This window comes from Perca fluviatilis, chromosome 8, assembly GCF_010015445.1.
Source record: "Perca fluviatilis chromosome 8, GENO_Pfluv_1.0, whole genome shotgun sequence".
NCBI classification, from domain to species: domain Eukaryota; kingdom Metazoa; phylum Chordata; class Actinopteri; order Perciformes; family Percidae; genus Perca; species Perca fluviatilis.
In genome coordinates this window covers 34,415,985-34,437,317 of record NC_053119.1, presented here as the reverse complement: position 1 = coordinate 34,437,317, position 21,333 = coordinate 34,415,985, and the positions used below count along the sequence as shown (strand labels likewise).

At 39.4% G+C, this 21,333-nt stretch overlaps 2 protein-coding genes across 5 annotated transcripts in view; both read left to right on the top strand.

Annotated features, from left to right (window-relative positions):
* The window catches only part of LOC120563661 (myosin heavy chain, fast skeletal muscle-like), a 66,076-nt gene that overhangs the window by 8,819 nt on the left and 35,924 nt on the right, over positions 1–21,333 (top strand). The window contains exons 29-39 of one of the 4 annotated variants that reach the window (XM_039808002.1): positions 447–630; positions 740–905; positions 1,044–1,168; positions 1,277–1,585; positions 1,684–1,887; positions 1,992–2,117; positions 2,203–2,373; positions 2,460–2,564; positions 2,661–2,756; positions 2,875–3,006; positions 3,212–3,317. The exons of 1 other annotated variant lie outside the window; for it this stretch is intronic. In XM_039808002.1, the coding sequence (XP_039663936.1) occupies positions 447–630; positions 740–905; positions 1,044–1,168; positions 1,277–1,585; positions 1,684–1,887; positions 1,992–2,117; positions 2,203–2,373; positions 2,460–2,564; positions 2,661–2,756; positions 2,875–3,006; positions 3,212–3,232 (1,639 nt within the window). In that variant the 3' untranslated portion in view covers positions 3,233–3,317. Of the gene's footprint in view, positions 1–446; positions 631–739; positions 906–1,043; positions 1,169–1,276; positions 1,586–1,683; positions 1,888–1,991; positions 2,118–2,202; positions 2,374–2,459; positions 2,565–2,660; positions 2,757–2,874; positions 3,007–3,211; positions 3,318–16,849; positions 16,976–17,051; positions 17,223–17,311; positions 17,417–21,254; positions 21,331–21,333 lie in introns of those variants that run through there. 2 more of the 4 variants (XM_039808006.1, XM_039808005.1) reach the window with 2 other exon arrangements.
* Positions 7,503–8,559, top strand: LOC120563681 (myosin-13). Its single transcript, XM_039808038.1, has 5 exons — positions 7,503–7,543; positions 7,738–7,959; positions 8,036–8,179; positions 8,278–8,434; positions 8,528–8,559. Exons 2-5 carry the CDS (start codon positions 7,753–7,755, stop codon positions 8,557–8,559), a joined length of 540 nt encoding a protein of 179 aa, XP_039663972.1. The 5' UTR covers positions 7,503–7,543; positions 7,738–7,752.

Genomic DNA, 21,333 nt, shown 5'->3' with positions numbered 1-21,333 from the left:
CATGCTCTACATCTGAGCTACTGCGCATGTGCGAGTGCAATCAAAGATAGTACAGAAGAAGAAGATGAAAAGAGGTCTCACTCTGTAGCTAAAACAGAAACCAGGTAAAAAGAGGATCTGCAGCAGTGAGAGAGAGCTGTGAAGTACAACAAAAATATGGTGTTTTTTGAAAATTAAACCATGTAAACCTATTCTGGTACAACCTTAAAATACAGTTATGAACCTGAAAATGAGCATAATATTGGCGCTTTAAACAAATGTTCTAAACAGGTTTTTCAATTGTTTGTATTTAGTATCTTATTAAGAAAATAACATTTTAGATTAAGCAGTGCTTTCTTATATTCATCTAGGTTCTGAAACTATGTAATGATTTGTATTTTATTCATGAAAAAATATCTGGAAATAAGTAGTTTCTGTGGAAAACAAATCTTATCCTTTTCAAACAGGAAAAAGCTGGCTCAGCGTCTTCAGGAGGCTGAGGAGCAGATTGAGGCAGTTAATTCCAAGTGCGCTTCTCTTGAGAAAACCAAACAGAGGCTCCAGAGTGAGGTGGAGGACCTCATGATTGATGTGGAGAGGGCCAATGGGCTGGCTGCCAACCTGGACAAGAAGCAGAGGAACTTTGACAAAGTAGCATTGTTTAATTTGAGTGGCCAAGCCATACAAACAATTAAATATATATTTGTTTTTCCTCATATTGCTACATAAGCAACTGAACAGTGTGAATGGTGTTATTCAGGTGTTGGCAGAGTGGAAACAGAAGTACGAGGAGGGTCAGGCAGAGCTCGAGGGAGCCCAGAAGGAGGCTCGTTCTCTCAGCACTGAGCTGTTCAAGATGAAGAACTCTTATGAGGAATCTCTGGATCAGCTGGAGACCATGAAGCGTGAAAACAAGAACCTGCAACGTGAGTTCTACATTATGTAACACTTATATTGTATTCAACCCTTGTATTTCTTACATTGTATTCAATTGTGTTAGAATAAAGTGTTTATATTTTAAATTCTAAGGCTTAACAATATAAAACACATGTATCTCTCTGCAGAGGAGATCTCAGATCTGACTGAACAGATTGGTGAGACTGGCAAGAGTATCCATGAGCTGGAGAAGTCCAAGAAGCAGGTGGAGACCGAGAAGGCTGAGATCCAGACAGCTCTTGAAGAGGCTGAGGTACATTTTCTTCTGGGGACATCTTCTGAAAAAAAATCTTAATCATAGACAAATATACAAAAATATTTTAAAGGCAAAGATTAATATTTAATTCTTTGATATCATCAGGGAACTCTGGAACACGAAGAGTCTAAGATCCTGCGTGTCCAGCTGGAGCTCAACCAGATTAAGGGTGAGGTGGACAGGAAGCTGGCAGAGAAAGATGAGGAGATGGAGCAGATCAAGAGGAACAGCCAGAGGGTGATTGACTCCATGCAGAGCACTCTGGATTCTGAGGTCAGGAGCAGAAACGATGCCCTGAGAATCAAGAAGAAGATGGAGGGAGACCTGAATGAGATGGAGATTCAGCTGAGCCACGCCAATCGCCAGGCTGCTGAGTCCCAGAAGCAGCTGAGGAATGTGCAGGCGCAACTGAAGGTATTGTTAGACACAGATTTGTTGCACAGACTATTATCAGTGCAAGTACTGTACATTGTGGCATTTATGTGAATATTGTCCTGATATTTTTTCACTAGGATGCACAACTGCACCTTGATGATGCTGTCAGAGCACAGGAAGACCTCAAGGAACAAGCTGCTATGGTGGATCGCAGGAACGGTCTGATGGTAGCTGAAATCGAGGAGCTTAGAGTTGCTCTGGAACAGACGGAGAGAAGTCGCAAAGTTGCTGAGCAGGAGCTGGTGGATGCCAGTGAGCGTGTTGGACTTCTGCACTCTCAGGTGAACGAGCCCATTCATTTCTTCAATAATTCAAAAATCTAATGAAAATTAAATAATGTGAAAATCAGGCATGTGATGACTAAAGTGCCTTTTTTGCCTTTTAGAACACAAGCCTTCTGAACTCCAAGAAGAAGCTTGAGGCTGACCTGGTCCAGGTCCAGAGTGAAGTGGATGACACTGTTCAGGAAGCAAGGAATGCAGAGGAGAAGGCCAAGAAGGCCATCACTGATGTGGGTTTACATTTTAATTGTTCTTACTTTCACTCACTATATTTTCAAGAAATTTCTCATTAACATTTTATGTTGCCTCCTCTAGGCTGCTATGATGGCTGAGGAGCTGAAGAAGGAGCAGGATACCAGCGCTCACCTGGAGAGGATGAAGAAGAACCTGGAGGTCGCTGTTAAGGACCTGCAGCACCGCCTGGATGAGGCTGAGAACCTGGCCATGAAGGGTGGCAAGAAGCAGCTCCAGAAACTTGAGTCCAGGGTAAGAAAGTCACGTTAAGAATTTGCACAACTGAAGCAAGACTTTTGGAAAAGAAAGACAGATACTTATTGTCTTGGTTTTTGAAGGTGCGTGAACTGGAGGCAGAGGTTGAGGCTGAGCAGAGACGCGGAGGAGATGCCATTAAGGGTGTCCGCAAATATGAGAGGAGGGTGAAGGAGCTCACCTATCAGGTACAGTCACTTTGATAGGTACCATGTACAGTCCAAAAACTACCTAATATATTTACCATTCAAAATACACATGCAAATCTATATTGCTTATTACAGACTGAGGAGGACAAGAAAAATGTTGCCAGGCTGCAGGATCTGGTTGACAAATTGCAGCTGAAGGTCAAGGCCTACAAGAGGCAGGCTGAGGAGGCGGTAAGGACAAAATATACATTTTCAACACTGAAAGTTTGACAATATATCATAGTTATTTTAATGCAGTACTATGGATCTTTTTGAACATTTACATATTTTTCTATGTCTTGTATTTCAGGAGGAGCAGGCCAACACTCATCTGTCCAAGTGCAGAAAGGTGCAGCATGAGCTGGAGGAGGCTGAGGAGCGCGCTGACATCGCAGAGTCCCAGGTCAACAAGTTGAGAGCAAAGAGCCGTGACTCTGGCAAGGTAAATATATATGTCAGTTTAGTGAAAAATAACCAACAAAGCAATTATTCTCTGATGTATATCTGTAGATATGTTAGAGCAGATTCTTTACAGTATTATATTCACCCTATAAAGCATTAGGTTTAAATAATATAAAATCAATCAATCAATCAATCAATTATTGTCCCCTATCGCTTATTTTTTATTATTTATGTGTTTTTTACAGGGAAAAGAAGCAGCAGAGTAAAACACACAAGAGTTTCGCTGTGTTAAATCATATAATATGAAATAATACATCCCGAAACAATAAAGATTATACTGTAAATATTAAATTCTGTCTGTAATACTTTCATCTCTTTGCTTCCCTCAAAGGTAGTTGTGAGATTTGAATAACACTTTTTTTGAGACATGAAAACCGCTAAAAATATCCTTAACATTTGAGGTGAAGGTGAACGATATGGGCAGTTAAGAAAACAAGGAGAAAAAAAGCAAATGTGTTTTCCTAATCTGGAAAACAGTCACCAAAAACAATTATTAATTACCTAATCCAAGATGAGCTCTTACTTGTGCGCAATCTTTTGGATGCCACAGGCAAAAAAAAAAAAAAACACAGCTGGCTAAACTATTTAAAAATGGCTGGTTTGTTCAGGACACCCCTGTCTGTCGCTTTTTTTTGTAATGGAAAACCAAAAAAGGCGAGTAGAGTCAAGGTGAGTTGAGCAGGTACCATGTAATGGAAAAGCACCAAAAGTGGCATATGCCATCGGCCACAGGCAAATGCCGCTGTAGTGAGCGGCATGTGCCGCCAGGAAATCCCTATGTAGGATATCACAGTGGCTGACCATCAGCTATAAAACAACATTCTTAAGCGCTGCGAGAGCATTTCAATGAGCATTAGAGGTAGCGTTACATGGACGTAGGAAAATGAAGACCTGTTTAAAAGTAATTTAAGACCTAGACACAATATTTCAGCAAATTTAAGACTTTTTAAGGCCTTAAATTTTTATTTTGAAATGTAAGACTTTTTAAGACCCCGCAGAAACCCTGTTATATATCAATCCAATGATATAAATATTAAATAAAATAGGCAGGAGAAAAACTATTTGGATCGTATACAAAAATAATATTTATATAAATCAGGCACACCACAGAGCCAAGCATTGAATGAACCTGACTTGATATTACTGTATCATATGGTAAAGGAGCTGATCAAATATGACATTGTGGCAGCTGCACTGTAACAGCTGTTTGAAGTGTCCTGACCCTCTTAAAAAACACTGACTACTTGCACACACAAACATATATTCAAAGGTAATTATGGATCAGTTGGAAGTGTTAGTGATGTGAGTGATTATTGGGTACACTTAATTTCCAAAGTAAATAAAACATTTATAGGCTATATACATGTACATATAATTATATTCACAGGAGATTCTTCAGATTACAAATTACAAAATCATATCACTTTAATGGGTGAAAATGTATAGTGGAAATCGTCTGAGTGTTTTTCACACTGCAAGTTCCAACACTATTGACTGTGACATTTGAAAATGATATTGCCCAGCAACTGGAACGAGGTTGACATTCAAGGTGCAGTGCATGGAGCCAAAAATGGTCATGCAGATATGTCTGCAGAGTCAGTTAAAGTGTTAATAGCTTGGCATATGAGTGTGAATACCACAGGCATATCTCTTACACCTAATCACAAATAGTATTTATTTGTTTTCATTATTTAATTATTGTAAAACTACTTGCATAACTTAAACAGTATTGCTCAAATGAGTTTATTTTTAAAGCATTTTGCCTCATTTTATAATTAGGATTTCAAAAACGTATATAAATAATCAAACAAACAATCTGTAAGATAAATTAAAGTTACCTATTTTGAGTAGGGGTTATCACAAATTCAAGATGTGCCTTTTGCTGATGGAAACTTGAAACATAATATGAATACTAGCAACAGGTGTCGCTCACATAAGCAACAGCTGTCATCCTGACCATATTTGATATGTGTCCCAAATTTAACTTCTGTTTTCTAAGCAAAACACATTCAATGTAAGGATTCCAATTTAAGTCTGTGGGCGTGGTAGAAAAAACACTTTATTTTTACTGTGGACTGTATGTTGTCTGCAGCACTTAACAGTTTTTGCTACAACAACTTCTAATTAATTTTACATTCATCATATAATACATATTGAATTAGTTATTATTTAGTATCTGTGGATTGTTTAACTCATTGCAAGCTGTATGGATCTAGCTCTAACTGCTTTGATATCAAACTATGGTGTTCCACTAACTGTTTAAACTGTGAATTTCCTGTGTTGTACAACTCATTAAATAAAGATAATATTGGAATTAACATAAGTAACCCCCCACTAGATGAAGAGTCAGTCAGCAGGTGGAAATGGAGGATCTAAGGGACCCTCTGAAATAGACAGAGTGAGGTTGTAAAGTGTTTGAGCAGCTGTTGATTCTAGTGAGTGCATGCACTGCCTGGATGCAGCTGAGGAGTAAAGAGTGGCAAGAAGTATATTCATAAACAAATAGATTTAGTTTACACTGATATTTAACACAAAAAATAAATCAAACCCATTTACCACTGAATACATGTTAAACATACAAATCTGCAAATACCACAAAATGAAAAAAAAGATGACCAGGCTAAAGGATATGGTAGTTAGCCCCAGGTGAAGGACTATAAGAGCATGATGAGGGAGCATTAAGAGCTCTCTTTCATGCTTTTAAAAAAAATTAATAAAGAAATGCTGTGCACAACTCTCAAACTTGACAGATCTGGATCCGGTGGTATTTTGACAATTATGGGCCCTAAAAGTGGAAAACGTTGAGAAATCTACTTGTACCAACTTCTTGAAATTAACGAATAGGGAAAGAAGGCAACTGAAAAGCCCATTCTGGTTCAAGGGATGTTTTTAATAATTTAATGGTCTTACAGTATATGACTGTGTAATTTTAAGCACAATGTTTCTCCTGTGAATTTATATCAGAGCAATATAAATACAACAAACCAAACTACATATACAAAAATGTGCATTCCTCAAAAAACTAGTTGGCTGTTACATCAACAAGTATGCATGCTGTTTTTGTAAAGCATACATACTATTAGCTATTTTAAACTCCCACTTACCTAACCCACTTCCACTACTTTAACTCCCATCAAGTGGCAAAAGTGTAATGTATGCCTTACACAGTTAAGATCACTAACATTTAAAATAATGGAGGAGGAAACTTGTGAGCATTCTCCCAATATGCAAACATTTTGGGATGTCCTGGCATCATAGCCTACCCTAACTTAATGTTGAATGTTGCCATTGAAACATTTTAATCTCACTCATTTGCTTAGAATGATGACAGCTGTACTCAACTCGGAATAACGGCAGCTGCAATGGAGTCCAATGGCAACTCTCAGTCACAACAAGAAAACATGTCTACATATAACAAAACAGTTCACAGTTCCCAATGTCTCAAATCTTTCCTACAGCAGAATCCATTACTACATGTGTGAATTTGATCTGATTAGTATGTCTTACAGTTTTGCACTTGTACTATTTGGGTCTGATTGGCCCATTATTGTAAAAAAAGAAAATCACATGGCTGTTTAGCTCAGTTAGTAGAGCAGGTGGACATGTGCAGAGGTTTATTCGTCAATGCTGAAGGTCCAGGGTTTGAATCCAACCTGTGACAGGTTTCCTGCATGTCTTTCCAACTCTCTCTCCCCTTTCGTATCTCTCTGCTTTCCTGTCCAATAAAAGCAGAAATGCCCAAAATTAATAAAAAATGATTTTATATAACGGATGACCCTCCCTCAGCCTCTGTGGAGTAGAGCTAAAATATAAAAACTGAATGTGTTGTTCAAGTTTGCATTTATTTTTTATTATTAATAATAGTTAATATAATTAATTATTAAATTCAAAGTTACACATTGTCTTCATTTTTATAATAAAATAGGTTTGGAATGCTAGATGACTCATGACTGAAATGTGAGATGCTATGCAACTTAATTCGGATGAAAAGCATTCTGTGTTCATCACTGGGATGTGTTCAGAAACAATTTGGAGAAGCCTCATAAAAATCTGTTAAAAGATTATATGTATGTATATATTATATGTCTGTTATGTTGATATGTCAAAAAAGTAAGAAATATTTAGAAAGGGAAAAGGGAAACTGGCATTAATGGCTCGAATCCAAAACACAAGATATGTACTTGGAACACCTGTTTCCATCGATGTCTGCTATCCACACCACATTTGGCATGTATCCATGTATAGCTTTGCTGTGTAAGCAACGCACACTCAATATAAGGAGTTAGGACAGGATGAAGCTGTGTGTGGTAAAAGAGCCTTGGAGGAGATTTCAGCTTGTGGTAAGCTTATCTTGTACCTCCTTTAGAGCATTTCAATGTATTACTTAGTTTGAAATATTAATTGTTAACATATTTGATGAACAAACCTTGCTTTCATACTTTCACCAACTGAAAATATGTGATACGCTCTCAACAGGATTGTGGAATATATCAGAATTTTGAAAGAAAGTGGGTCAGGTATGAACATTTTTTTCATCTGATTTCGTCAAAAGCTAAAATATTTTAATGAGCTAAGGTGAACTCAAAAGGTTATGCAAATACATCAATTTGATAGGGATATAGGGTAGAGTAACTCTGTAATTCTGGACTGTTCAGTCACATGGCTTAAAGAAAATATATAAATAAAACTGTTATTTATAATTACCTCACAGAAGTAAACTGCCATAATGAGTACGGACGCGGAAATGGCCATTTATGGCAAAGCTGCCATTTACCTTCGTAAGCCAGAAAAGGAGAGAATTGAGGCTCAAAGTGCACCATTTGATGCCAAGAGTGCCTGCTACGTGGCTGATAAGGCGGAGCTGTACTTGAAGGCAAAAATCCTCAAGAAAGATGGTGACAAAGTCACTGTCGAAGTCCTGACCACTAAAGAGGTTAGTATCATTAAGTCAGAGTCAACTAGGAGAATCAATATGATCAGTTCTCATTGTGACAAATGTCCTATTCCAGGAGAGGACAGTTAAAGAAGCTGACGTCCATCCAATGAACCCTCCCAAGTATGACAAGATTGAGGACATGGCCATGATGACCCATCTCAATGAAGCCTCTGTGCTGTATAACCTCAAAGAGCGTTATGCAGCATGGATGATCTACGTAAGACAATCTGCCTAATGAGAAAAGAGAACTATTGTGAATTGCTAAACTTGGAGGAAACATAGAGTTAACTGTTGAATCTCTATCATCACTTTCAGACCTACTCTGGGTTGTTCTGTGCAACTGTGAACCCCTACAAGTGGCTCCCAGTGTACGATGCTGAATGTGTAAGTGCCTATAGAGGCAAGAAGCGTATGGAGGCTCCACCCCACATCTTCTCTGTCTCTGACAACGCTTTTCAGTTCATGCTTACTGGTAAGTTATTACCATGACAATGTGGAATTTATCAGTATATGACATTTCTGTTGCAGTAAAACATAGTTAATTATTTTGTTTTTGCTTTAACAGATAGGGAGAACCAGTCTGTCTTGATCACGTGAGTTTGTTACATTAACATTTGTACACTTTGTTTAGCATAGTCAAATATCTTGATCAAATTCTTAAACGTCTGTGTCTATACCTAGTGGAGAATCTGGTGCTGGAAAGACTGTGAACACCAAGCGTGTCATCCAGTACTTTGCAACAATCGCAGTTGGTGGACCGAAGAAGGACACATCAAAGGTATGTTACTGTATGATTATAATTCAGGGTTCTTCCTCTATTGAATATTTTTCAAGGAGGAACAATAAAGTCATTTTCTGACTGTAATTCTGAACCTGGATTATAGGGGTCACTGGAGGATCAGATTATTGCAGCCAATCCCCTGCTGGAGGCCTATGGTAACGCCAAAACTATTAGGAATGACAACTCTTCTCGTTTTGTAAGTATGGAACAATTTCTACACATGAGAGAGGTCTTGTTACAGATTGCCATTATAGAGGGACATTAAAAATCCTTTGTTCCAAACAGGGTAAATTCATCAGAATCCATTTCGGTGCAACTGGCAAACTAGCTAGTGCTGATATTGAGACATGTAAGTAATAATACTCATAGTACATACAAACGACTGGAATTGAGAATTGGCCAGACTGTAATTTATGAACAATATTTGTAGATCTGCTGGAGAAGTCTAGAGTGACATTCCAGCTTCCTGATGAAAGAGGCTACCACATCTTCTTCCAGATGTTTACCGGCCACATACCTGAGCTGATTGGTAAGCAGAATGGGATGTTGCACATTGTTTAACCTACTTGTTTTAAAATAAAACAAAGGTTCTGACGTTTTCACCATTTTTTTTGATCTCCAGATATGGCACTCATCACCACCAACCCCTACGACTTCCCCATGTGTAGCATGGGTCAGATCACTGTGGCCAGCATTGATGACAAAGTTGAGCTGGAAGCCACTGATGTGAGTGATCTTCACTTAAAAAAAATCATTAAATATATCAACATCAACATCATTTTTCAAAAGTGATTTTGTTTTGTGTGGACCTCTTTTGAATTCAGAATGCCATTGATATCCTGGGCTTCACTAATGAAGAGAAGATGAGCATCTACAAGTTGACTGGTGCTGTGCTCCACCATGGTAACATGAAGTTCAAGCAGAAGCAGCGTGAGGAGCAGGCTGAGCCTGATGGCACAGAGGGTGAGTACTGAATGTCAGCTCAGAGTGAATAGCTTGGAAAAAACAGTAATACAGTTCTTAATCACACTGGTTTCTGTTCATATCATGATGGAAATCTCTGAACTATTTTCAGAGGCTGACAAGGTTGCTTACTTGCTGGGTCTGAACTCCGCTGACATGCTCAAGGCTCTGTGCTTTCCCAGAGTGAAGGTCGGAAATGAGTATGTCACCAAGGGACAGACTGTACCTCAGGTAAACATGGAATATCAATATCCTACTATTTAAAAACAGATTAGTTATGTTAGTTTTACTAAAATAAAATAGAAAATAAAAAATAATAATTAATTACTACTTACAATGACTTATACATTGAATGCATAATGTAGAATAAGTCTAGGACCATCTTAGGTATTGATAAAAGTTCAAAATATCAGTAATCCATTATTTTACAAAACAGTTGACTGACTTCAAAACACATCCTTGTTTACATCCTTTTCAATATTCAGGTGAATAATTCAGTGACTGCCCTGGCCAAGGCTATCTATGAGAGGATGTTCTTGTGGATGGTCGTTCGTATTAACCAGATGTTGGACACTAAACAAGCGAGGCAGTACTTCATTGGTGTCCTGGATATTGCTGGCTTTGAAATCTTTGACGTAAGCTTAATTTCAAACAACTCAGAAGCTGATATTTTTCATGACAGAATTATTCTCATCGCCTGCATGAGATTAAACTGATTATTTGTCCCCTCACAGTTCAACACCTTGGAACAGCTGTGCATTAACTTCACCAATGAGAAACTGCAACAGTTCTTCAACCACACCATGTTTGTCCTGGAGCAAGAGGAGTACAAGAAGGAGGGTATTATCTGGGAGTTCATTGACTTTGGTATGGACTTGGCTGCCTGCATTGAGCTCATTGAAAAGGTAATATCGTCATTTGGTGATTATAGGTAATTGTTCTTAATTTGACTTTAATGTATCACTTAATGACATACTTTTCCAACTTTTATCAAGCCCATGGGCATCTTCTCCATCCTTGAAGAGGAGTGCATGTTCCCCAAGGCCACAGACACATCCTTCAAGAACAAGCTGTATGACCAGCACCTTGGCAAAAACAAAGCATTTGAGAAGCCTAAGCCTGCCAAAGGCAAGGCTGAGGCCCACTTCTCCCTGGTGCACTACGCTGGTACCGTGGACTACAACATTATTGGCTGGCTTGAAAAGAACAAGGATCCACTGAATGACTCTGTCGTTCAGCTCTACATGAAATCCTCAGTGAAAGTGCTGGCTATCTGCTTCCCTCCTGTCGTTGAGGGTATGACAGTAACTGCAGTAAACTAAAACATATTTTTAGGTTACACTTTATATTTTTAACTAACTGTATCATGTGCTTGTGTACATTTTGTCACATTCTTATATAAAATGTCTATGTAAAAACAGAAACTGGTGGCAAGAAGGGAGGCAAGAAGAAGGGTGGTTCTATGCAGACTGTGTCTTCACAGTTTAGGGTAAGGTTTAACATTGCAAATTATCTTAAATATAGTATCTCAACTCATGCTCAAACTCACAGTTGTTACATGCATTAAAAAACTCCCCATCTTGGATCTACAGGAGAACTTGGGCAAGCTGATGACTAACTTGAGGAGCACCCATCCTCACTTTGTGCGCTGCCTGATTCCCAATGAGTCAAAGACTCCAGGTACATAGAGAACATGATCTCAAGAGATACTTTGAGGAGTGATTTGTTTTGTTGGTATGGTTTACTTAATTATAGAGCCTAACTATTTATTCACAGAAGTTGTTTTTAAGAAATGTCCTTTTTACAGGTCTGATGGAGAACTTCCTGGTCATCCACCAGCTCAGGTGTAACGGTGTACTGGAGGGTATCAGAATCTGCAGAAAAGGTTTCCCCAGCAGAATCCTCTACGCTGACTTCAAGCAGAGGTATCAATGGATATTTTAATATAATTTTGATACAGATTATCAAAAGAAAATGCTCACACTGACCATTTCTTTCTTTCATAAAAAGGTACAAGGTACTGAATGCCAGTGTCATCCCCGAGGGCCAGTTCATTGACAACAAGAAGGCTTCAGAGAAACTGCTTGGGTCAATTGATGTAAATCATGATGAGTACAAATTCGGACATACAAAGGTAAACACCTCGCTTTCCCTTTTTTACTGACGAATAATGAACGAGGAGGTTAGGTTAGGTTGTTCAGTCCAGCGTGTTTGCTTGATTTTCTGTTAATTATATATATATGATATCTGTTAATATAAAGTAGAATATCTCAAAACTACTTACGTGATTGTAGAGTTTGGTGCCAAGGAACAAGTAATGTATTTTAATTATAGAGATAGAGTAGCCTGAATGTTGCCATTTATAAAACACATTTGCCTTAGAAACCTTGAACCATGTGGCGTAGGTGAAAATCGTTTTTAGTTTTTGTTTTACAGGATGTTAAATATTCACTATCTGAGTTCTTTCTAAATTAATTTTTATTTTGTGTTTGATCAGGTGTTCTTCAAGGCTGGTCTGCTGGGTGTCCTTGAGGAGATGAGAGATGAAAAACTGGCAACTCTGGTCACCATGACTCAGGCTCTGTGCCGTGGTTACCTTATGAGAAGAGAGTTTGTGAAGATGATGGAGAGGAGGCATGTTGAAAACAGCTCATTCTGAATGATTGTATGACAAATCACTAACAATTTTGCCAATAACAGCTTCTTCTTGTCCTCAGGGAAGCCATATATTCAATCCAGTACAATATCCGCTCATTCATGAATGTCAAACACTGGCCATGGATGAAGGTGTACTACAAGATCAAGCCTCTGCTGAAGAGTGCTGAAACTGAGAAGGAGCTGGCAGCTATGAAGGAGAACTATGAAAAGATGAAAACTGACTTGGCTGCTGCCCTGGCCAAGAAGAAGGAACTGGAGGAGAAGATGGTGTCCCTTCTGCAGGAGAAGAATGATCTGCAGCTGCAAGTAGCATCTGTAAGTACACGTCGACAGACAGTTGTGCTTTTCATGTTTTTCAAAGTTGATGTTAAAATCTATTTCATAATTTTAACTAGGAAACAGAGAATCTGTCAGATGCTGAGGAGAGATGTGAGGGACTTATCAAGAGTAAAATTCAGCTGGAGGCCAAACTCAAAGAGACAACTGAGAGACTGGAGGATGAAGAGGAAATCAATGCTGAGCTCACTGCCAAGAAGAGAAAGCTGGAGGATGAATGCTCTGAGCTCAAGAAGGATATTGATGACCTGGAGCTTACCTTGGCCAAAGTGGAAAAAGAGAAACATGCCACAGAGAACAAGGTTCGTAAATAATAATCTGTCCATCATATAAAGTAAGGTTATAATGATGACCGTTTAAAGACAAGATCTTTCTTGCACAATTAGGTGAAGAACCTGACTGAGGAGATGGCCTCTCAAGATGAGAGCATTGCTAAGCTGACCAAGGAAAAGAAAGCCCTTCAGGAGGCTCATCAGCAGACTCTTGATGACCTGCAGGCAGAGGAAGACAAAGTCAACACTCTGACCAAGGCCAAGACCAAGCTTGAGCAGCAAGTGGATGATGTAAGTTTACAAAGTCTCTTGGATTGGCAAAGCAAGAGTATTCTTCTTGAATGTGATGATTAAAAACTCATCTTATTTCTTAGCTTGAGGGTTCTCTGGAGCAAGAGAAGAAGCTCCGTATGGACCTTGAGAGAGCCAAGAGAAAGCTCGAGGGTGATCTGAAACTGGCCCAGGAATCCATCATGGATCTTGAGAATGACAAGCAGCAGTCTGATGAGAAAATTAAAAAGTAATGTAGTTTTTGAATTTGTACAACAACCATTCTTTTAAAATGTGTGGTCAACTGCCTTAACTCTATGTACTTTATCTATAATTCTCACAGGAAGGACTTTGAAATCAGTCAGCTCCTTAGCAAGATTGAAGATGAGCAGTCACTGGGTGCTCAGCTTCAGAAGAAGATCAAGGAGCTTCAGGTGACATATCGCATTACACGAAACCTTTCCGCATGTTTTTCAAATTTTGTGTTTTAAAAGTGAAAGTTTACTGAAAGACATCACATCTATATTCAACAGGCTCGTATTGAGGAACTGGAGGAGGAGATTGAGGCTGAGCGGCGTGCCTGCGTGCGGTGTGAAGCAGAGAGCTGACCTCTCCAGGGAACCGAGGGAGCGGTGAGGCTGGAGAAGTCGGTGAAGCAGCTGCGGGCTCGTATTGAGACTGAAGGAGGAGCTTGAGGCCGAAGCGTGCCGCTCGTGCCAGCTTGAGAAGCAGGCTGACCTCTGCAGGACTTGAGGAGCACTGCTGCGGCTTGAAAGGAGGCCGGCGCTGCTGAGCGCGGAGCAGATCGACAACCTCCAGCGTGTAAAGCAGAAGCTTGAGAAGGAAAAGAGTGAATACAAGATGGAGATTGATGACCTCTCCAGCAACATGGAGAACGTTGCTAAAGCAAAGGTACACAATGCGTTACATGTTATTTTGTTACCAATTAGTAAAAAACATAAATATTATGAATAAAAGCTCATCAATGATCTCACCTCTCTTTTCCTTAGGGAAATCTTGAAAAGATGTGCCGTACTCTAGAGGACCAACTTAGCGAACTGAAGACCAAGAATGATGAAAATGTCCGTCAAATCAATGACTCGAATGCACAGAAAGCACGTCTCCTGACAGAAAATGGTATCTACAAGATATCTGTTAATGATCTGTTGTGTATGTTTTTGAACAAAGTGACATAAACTAATGTATCGTGACATTTTTCACACAAGGTGAATTCAGCCGTCAAGTTGAAGAGAAAGAAGCTCTTGTCTCCCAGCTGACCAGAGGCAAACAGGCATTCACACAGCAGATTGAGGAGCTGAAAAGACAGATTGAAGAGGAGGTTAAGGTAAGAAACTGTTAAGTAAGTGTGTATTGGAATTATGCGTTTGGGATTCAGGAATTTTGTAAATTCAATCATATGTCTTACACCAGGCCAAGAATGCTCTTGCCCATGGACTGCAATCAGCCCGCCATGACTGTGATCTGCTGAGGGAGCAGTTTGAGGAGGAGCAAGAGGCCAAGGCTGAGCTGCAGCGTGGAATGTCCAAGGCCAACGGTGAGGTGGCTCAGTGGAGATCTAAGTATGAAACTGATGCTATCCAGCGCACTGAGGAGCTTGAGGAATCCAAGTGAGTAACATTCAAACAATTCAATGGTCAAGTGTAGCATTTTAGCATAACGCAACTGACAACTGCATCACTTGAATCAATATTTGCATTAAAAAGATTTCGAAATACATATTTTACTGGGCACATATATAGAGGTTTACTTCATGACGCAGGGTTCGATTCTGAGCTGCGGCCCTTTGCTGCATGTCATTCCCCCTTTCTCTCTCCCCTTTGATGTCTTTAGCTGTCCTATGAAAATAAAGGCCTAAAAATGCCCCATAAGATAATGTAAAAAAAAAAAAAATACATAATTTCTAACATTTGAGTATTTGCAGTAGATGCATTTTACTTAGGCTTCCCGTAACATCATAACTTTTAATGGAGAACAAATCTTACCTTTTTCAAACAGGAAAAAGCTTGCTCAGCGTCTTCAGGAGGCTGAGGAGCAGATTGAGGCAGTTAATTCCAAGTGCGCTTCTCTTGAGAAAACCAAACAGAGGCTCCAGGGTGAGGTGGAGGACCTCATGATTGATGTAGAGAGGGCCAATGGGCTGGCTGCCAACCTGGACAAGAAGCAGAGGAACTTTGACAAGGTAGCATTGTTTACTTTGTATGGCCAAGACATACATACAATGAAATATATTTATATGTCTTCATATTGCTATATAACCAACTGAACTATATTAATGGTGTTATTCAGGTGTTGGCAGAGTGGAAACAGAAGTTCGAGGAGGGTCAGGCAGAGCTCGAGGGAGCCCAGAAGGAGACTCGTTCACTCAGCACTGAGCTGTTCAAGATGAAGAACTCTTATGAGGAATCTCTGGATCAGCTGGAGACCATGAAGCGTGAAAATAAGAATCTGCAACGTGAGTTCCAAATTATGTTACAGTTATATTTTATTTAACACATGTATTTCTTACACCGTATTTAACACATGTTAATATAAATAAAATAAAAAAAATATATATATATATATATATATATATATATATATATATATATATATATATATATATATATTGTATGTTTTAAGGCTAAACAATATAAAACATTTATCTCTGCAGAGGAGATCTCAGATCTGACTGAACAGATTGGTGAGACTGGCAAGAGCATCCATGAGCTGGAAAAGTCCAAGAAACAGGTGGAGACTGAGAAGTCTGAGATCCAGACAGCTCTTGAAGAGGCTGAGGTAAAAAAAAAAACTTCTGGGGAGATCTTTTAATAAAAATAATATAATAAAAAAGGTATGAAGGCAGAGATTAATATTTATTTTTTTGCTATAATCAGGGAACTCTGGAACACGAAGAGTCTAAGATCCTGCGTGTCCAGCTGGAGCTCAACCAGATTAAGGGTGAGGTGGACAGGAAGCTGGCAGAGAAAGATGAGGAGATGGAGCAGATCAAGAGGAACAGCCAGAGGGTGATTGACTCCATGCAGAGCAATCTGGATTCTGAGGTCAGGAGCAGAAACGATGCCCTGAGAGTCAAGAAGAAGATGGAGGGAGACCTGAATGAGATGGAGATTCAGCTGAGCCACGCCAATCGCCAGGCTGCTGAGTCCCAGAAGCAGCTGAGGAATGTGCAGGCGCAACTGAAGGTATTGTTAGACACAGAGTTGTTGCACAGACTATGATCAGTGCAGATAGATTTGGGCATTCATGTGAATATTGTCTGGATATTTTTTCACTAGGATGCACAACTGCACCTCGATGATGCTGTCAGAGCACAGGAAGACTTTAAGGAACAAGCTGCTATGGTGGATCGCAGGAACGGTCTGATGGTAGCTGAAATCGAGGAACTTAGAGTTGCTCTGGAACAGACGGAGAGAAGTCGCAAAATCGCTGAACAGGAGCTGGTGGATGCCAGTGAGCGTGTTGGACTTCTGCACTCTCAGGTGAATGAGCCCAATCATTTCTTCAATAATTCAAAAATCTGAAGACAATTTAAATATCATGTGAAATTCAGGCATGTGATGACTAAAGTTCCTTTTTTGCCTTTTAGAACACAAGCCTTCTGAACTCCAAGAAGAAGCTTGAGTCTGACCTGGTCCAGGTCCAGAGTGAAGTGGACGACACTGTTCAGGAAGCAAGGAATGCAGAGGAGAAGGCCAAGAAGGCCATCACTGATGTAGGTTTACATTTCATTTGTTCTTACTTTCACTTACTTGATATTTCTAATTAACATTTCATGCTGCCTCCTTTAGGCTGCTATGATGGCTGAGGAGCTGAAGAAGGAGCAGGATACCAGCGCTCACCTGGAGAGGATGAAGAAGAACCTGGAGGTCGCTGTTAAGGACCTGCAGCACCGCCTGGATGAGGCTGAGAACCTGGCCATGAAGGGTGGCAAGAAGCAGCTCCAGAAACTTGAGTCCAGGGTAAGAAAGTCACGTTAAGAATTTGCAGAGCTGAAGAAAGACTTATGGAAAAGAAAGATGGATTCTCATTAGTGTCTTGGTTTTTGAAGGTGCGTGAACTGGAGGCAGAGGTTGAGGCTGAGCAGAGACGCGGAGGAGATGCCATTAAGGGTGTCCGCAAATATGAGAGGAGGGTGAAGGAGCTCACCTATCAGGTACAGTCACTTTGATAGTAAACAGGTATAGTACAAAAATAATGTCATACACTTACCATTAAAAACACACATGCAAATCTATATTGCCTCTTACAGACTGAGGAGGACAAGAAAAACGTTGCCAGGCTGCAGGATCTGGTTGACAAATTGCAGCTGAAGGTGAAGGCCTACAAGAGGCAGGCTGAGGAGGCGGTAAGTACAATATATTATAATCATAAATAATGATAATAGTGAATTTAACTTTTGTAGCACCTTTTATCTAACTTTAAAGCTTGGAATCTCTTCATGTTTCTGAGTGTGTCTGTCCTACGCATATCTCGAAAACTGTTAATCCGATCTGCTTCCCACCTGGCGGGTGCATTGCTGGGTACCCAATGACATGCCTAATTTGGACTTGAGACATGTGCAATGGTAATAAACTGGAAATAAATTAGCATAGACCACTTCGTGCAGCTTCGGGGACAGGGTTTCAGGGCTCTGGAGGGCTTTATCACTGAGTCAGCATGTATTCTGCAGCGGAATACCGGCGACTAATACCCCTATTTGGAAATTAATACCTCCACTAAATGTATTTCACCGTTTGTTTCTGACCAGGGACAGTGGCTATTTCAGTTTTTTATATTCTATCTTTGGGTGGGCAACCCATTGACTTATAATATTACTAGTTAGTGTATCTAAACGCACATGTTTATTTTGCTTTTGTTAAAGCTTTGCTAGCTACCCAACTTTTAAAATTGTAATTTTAACTATTGGCCAAAATGCACATTAACATGACAGTGTTTCCTCATAATTAGATTTTATTTGCGGTGGTAACTGACAGGCGGCCGGATTAAATAGTAGTGCATATAAACTGAATCGTACTAACTTGGCTCGAAACGGGGCTGAGGAGATGGACAGAAACAAGTCACTTAGTTTGGTTTCTTTAAGCCTGCTTGCCATTTCTCTGCAAAAGGAGGGTCAAGGAGAGAATGTGCCGCATTCAGCTGTTTCCCGGGAATGGACGAGAGAGTGTGAGAGAGAGAGAAGGAGAGAGGGATGCGCGCAATCAGCTGTTTCTCAGGAAGAGAGAGAGAGAGAGAGAGAGAGAGAGAGAGAGAGAGGGAGGGAGAGTGAGAGAGAATGTGCAGCAATCAGCTGTTTCTCCATGAGAAGAGAGAGAGAGGGAGAGATATGTTGCAATCAGCTATCACTTCCCCTCACCCTGCCCCCAGCTAGGTAAAAACAAATTATCCTATTACAAGATAGATTTCACCAGTGGCCGAAAGGTGGCCAATCAGATTTCAGGGAAGGCCATGGCCCACTGGCCTCCCACCCTCCCTTCGCTTCTGACCGTGTATGCTGGTTATACTACCGTTACAACCGAACTCTTCTTCATTTACCTGGAGTCAACGAGCACAAGCGGATATCCTGCAGAAACAGGTCACTCTGCCATTGCGACTCAACTTGTGTAAGTTTACTAACTTATGACACTAATAACGATACCATCGGCAAAATATCTACTTTATTTATTTCTTTTTAAGAAAAATTTAAAATATGTAAAGAAAACCTGATATTTTGTGAGTAAAATTAATATCTGCAATGTAAACAGTAATATTTCTCTGTCAGATAAATATAGAAGTATCAATATGTTCCGCTGAAGTAGAAGTATTACAGGAAGTCAGTAGTATACAGCTGCGTTGCATGTTTTGTTAGTGCTTTGGGGGCCTTTTTCTAAGTCATGTCTGGGTACGAAGTTAGAACAGTAACATATTCAATATTTTTCATATCTAAACATCATAATACATCTATGGCTGTTTGGGGCCCCAGGCAGTTGCCTTACTTGCCTATTGGTTAAGACTGCTCTAGTTTTTTTTCCTGTGACCCAGTGTATTTCACAATTTCATTAGGATCCAAGAAAGAGCAGTGTTGAGTGTGAAGTTGATTGTATAACCGGTTCTCGAAAAAGCGGCAAGCAGCAATACCACAGGCAAAGAACCATAATACCAAGTAATCGGCCTGTTCTGAACAGTCACAGGACAAGACATGCATCAAAAAGGGCTTGACCACAATGGAAATTACTTCAAAAACTACAAAAACAGGGAATCATTGTAAAAAAAGAACAGGAATAGAATGCCATAGAATGTAAAAATAGTATGATAATAAAAACACCTGTCAAAAGCGAAAACAAGATAAAATAAGATCAAAATAGAATAAATTGAATGTATAATGTAAGATAGAAGGTAAAACCTACTGAATAAAAATGAAATAAAAGTTAAGACACCAACACTCACATCAACCCTCACTCTGACCAATGATGGAACTTCTTCACTCTGTGACAGAGGTTTCTACAGTCCACCCAAAATAATCTACATTTTAAACACTGAAATCTTGGCAGATTTATTGCACACAAAGTAGACCTTTGGTCTTTTAGGACATTCAAAAATGTCAATCTCTATGTTTTTTCAGGAGGAGCAGGCCAACAGTCATCTGTCCAAGTGCAGAAAGGTTCAGCATGAGCTGGAGGAGGCTGAGGAGCGTGCTGACATCGCAGAGTCCCAGGTCAACAAGTTGAGAGCGAAGAGCCGTGACTCTGGCAAGGTAAATATTCACGTCAGGTTTATGAAAATTAAATCAAATGGAATTCCTGCTACTCCATTTTATGTCAAGCAATACTTAAGTTATGACTGGAAAAACCATTACCATTATTGCCTAAAGCTTGATGAAATTAACGACGAAACAAAACTTTTAGGATTGAAAGATTTATTATAACTTGTATGATGTGTTTGTAGGTGCATATGCACTTTAACGTATTGTTTTGATTTTTTCCAGGGAAAAGAGGCAGCTGAGTAAAGCACTTCGGCTGACGGCTGTTTCTAATCATATAATATGATGTGAAATATACCACAATAAAATAGTTTTTGATTTTAAATTGCATTGTCTGTGTTATTTGATGTAACCATGTCCTCTGAGAGCAAATGTGAGATTTGGATCATTTGTGATACAGCTAAACAAAATGCTACAATCTTTATTGGAATGGCTGGCTACAATATAAATTAAATCAAGAACACTTTTGGATCCCTCTGGAGAAGTTGGTGAAACTGTTTGAGGAGAAGGGAATAGGGGTATGACTATTGTCTTCCCACTTGAAAAATGTTCATGAGCATTAACGAAAAGGGGCTCAATTCAAGAAAGATTTTCGTTTAGAAGCTTTCTTTAGAGGCCAGCACTTTTGAATAAGACAGTTCAATGAACTCTGGCATCCAAGAAAGCCACCTTGAGTGCTCACCTTTTGGCCTAATCCAAATGCAAACAGCTACAAAAAGTGAAGAGTGGACTTACGTGTTTGATAGAAATGTTTATCAAAAATCACATACATACTTTAGAGATTAATCAACCTTAAGATTCTGAGTTCACTTCTTCTATCAGATAAGAAAGGGGAGTTGCCTGGACAGAGGACTTACTGAAATTGTTCAAAGAATCTTTGTTGTTTTTAATTGTTTCATCTTTTTTTCCTTATTGATAGTGTCTTTACATTACTGATTCTTGCTGTGATTGTTTAGTGTTATGGCCTCATGCTGCAACAAAACTGAAAATATCAATGATGTATTATATAAATTGTATAATCGCAATAAGATTGTGTAAATTTAAAATGATGACAAAACTTATACAACAACAACATATATTTATGAGGGGTGTTCAAGAGCCTAAAATAAACTTGAATTGAAGTAACGAGTAAGCAAAAATCAAGACCTGGCCATACTAAGTGAAACCTGAAACATCACAACAGATCTTTTTATAAGTCTGCCTATTTGTCTTACCACATTTGGTATGCATACCACATTTAACTTTTGCTGTGTCATGAAAACCTGATTCAATATAAAGGCTATTTGTGGACACAGAGTGTGATACCGAAGACCTGGGAGTTCCTGCTTGTGGTA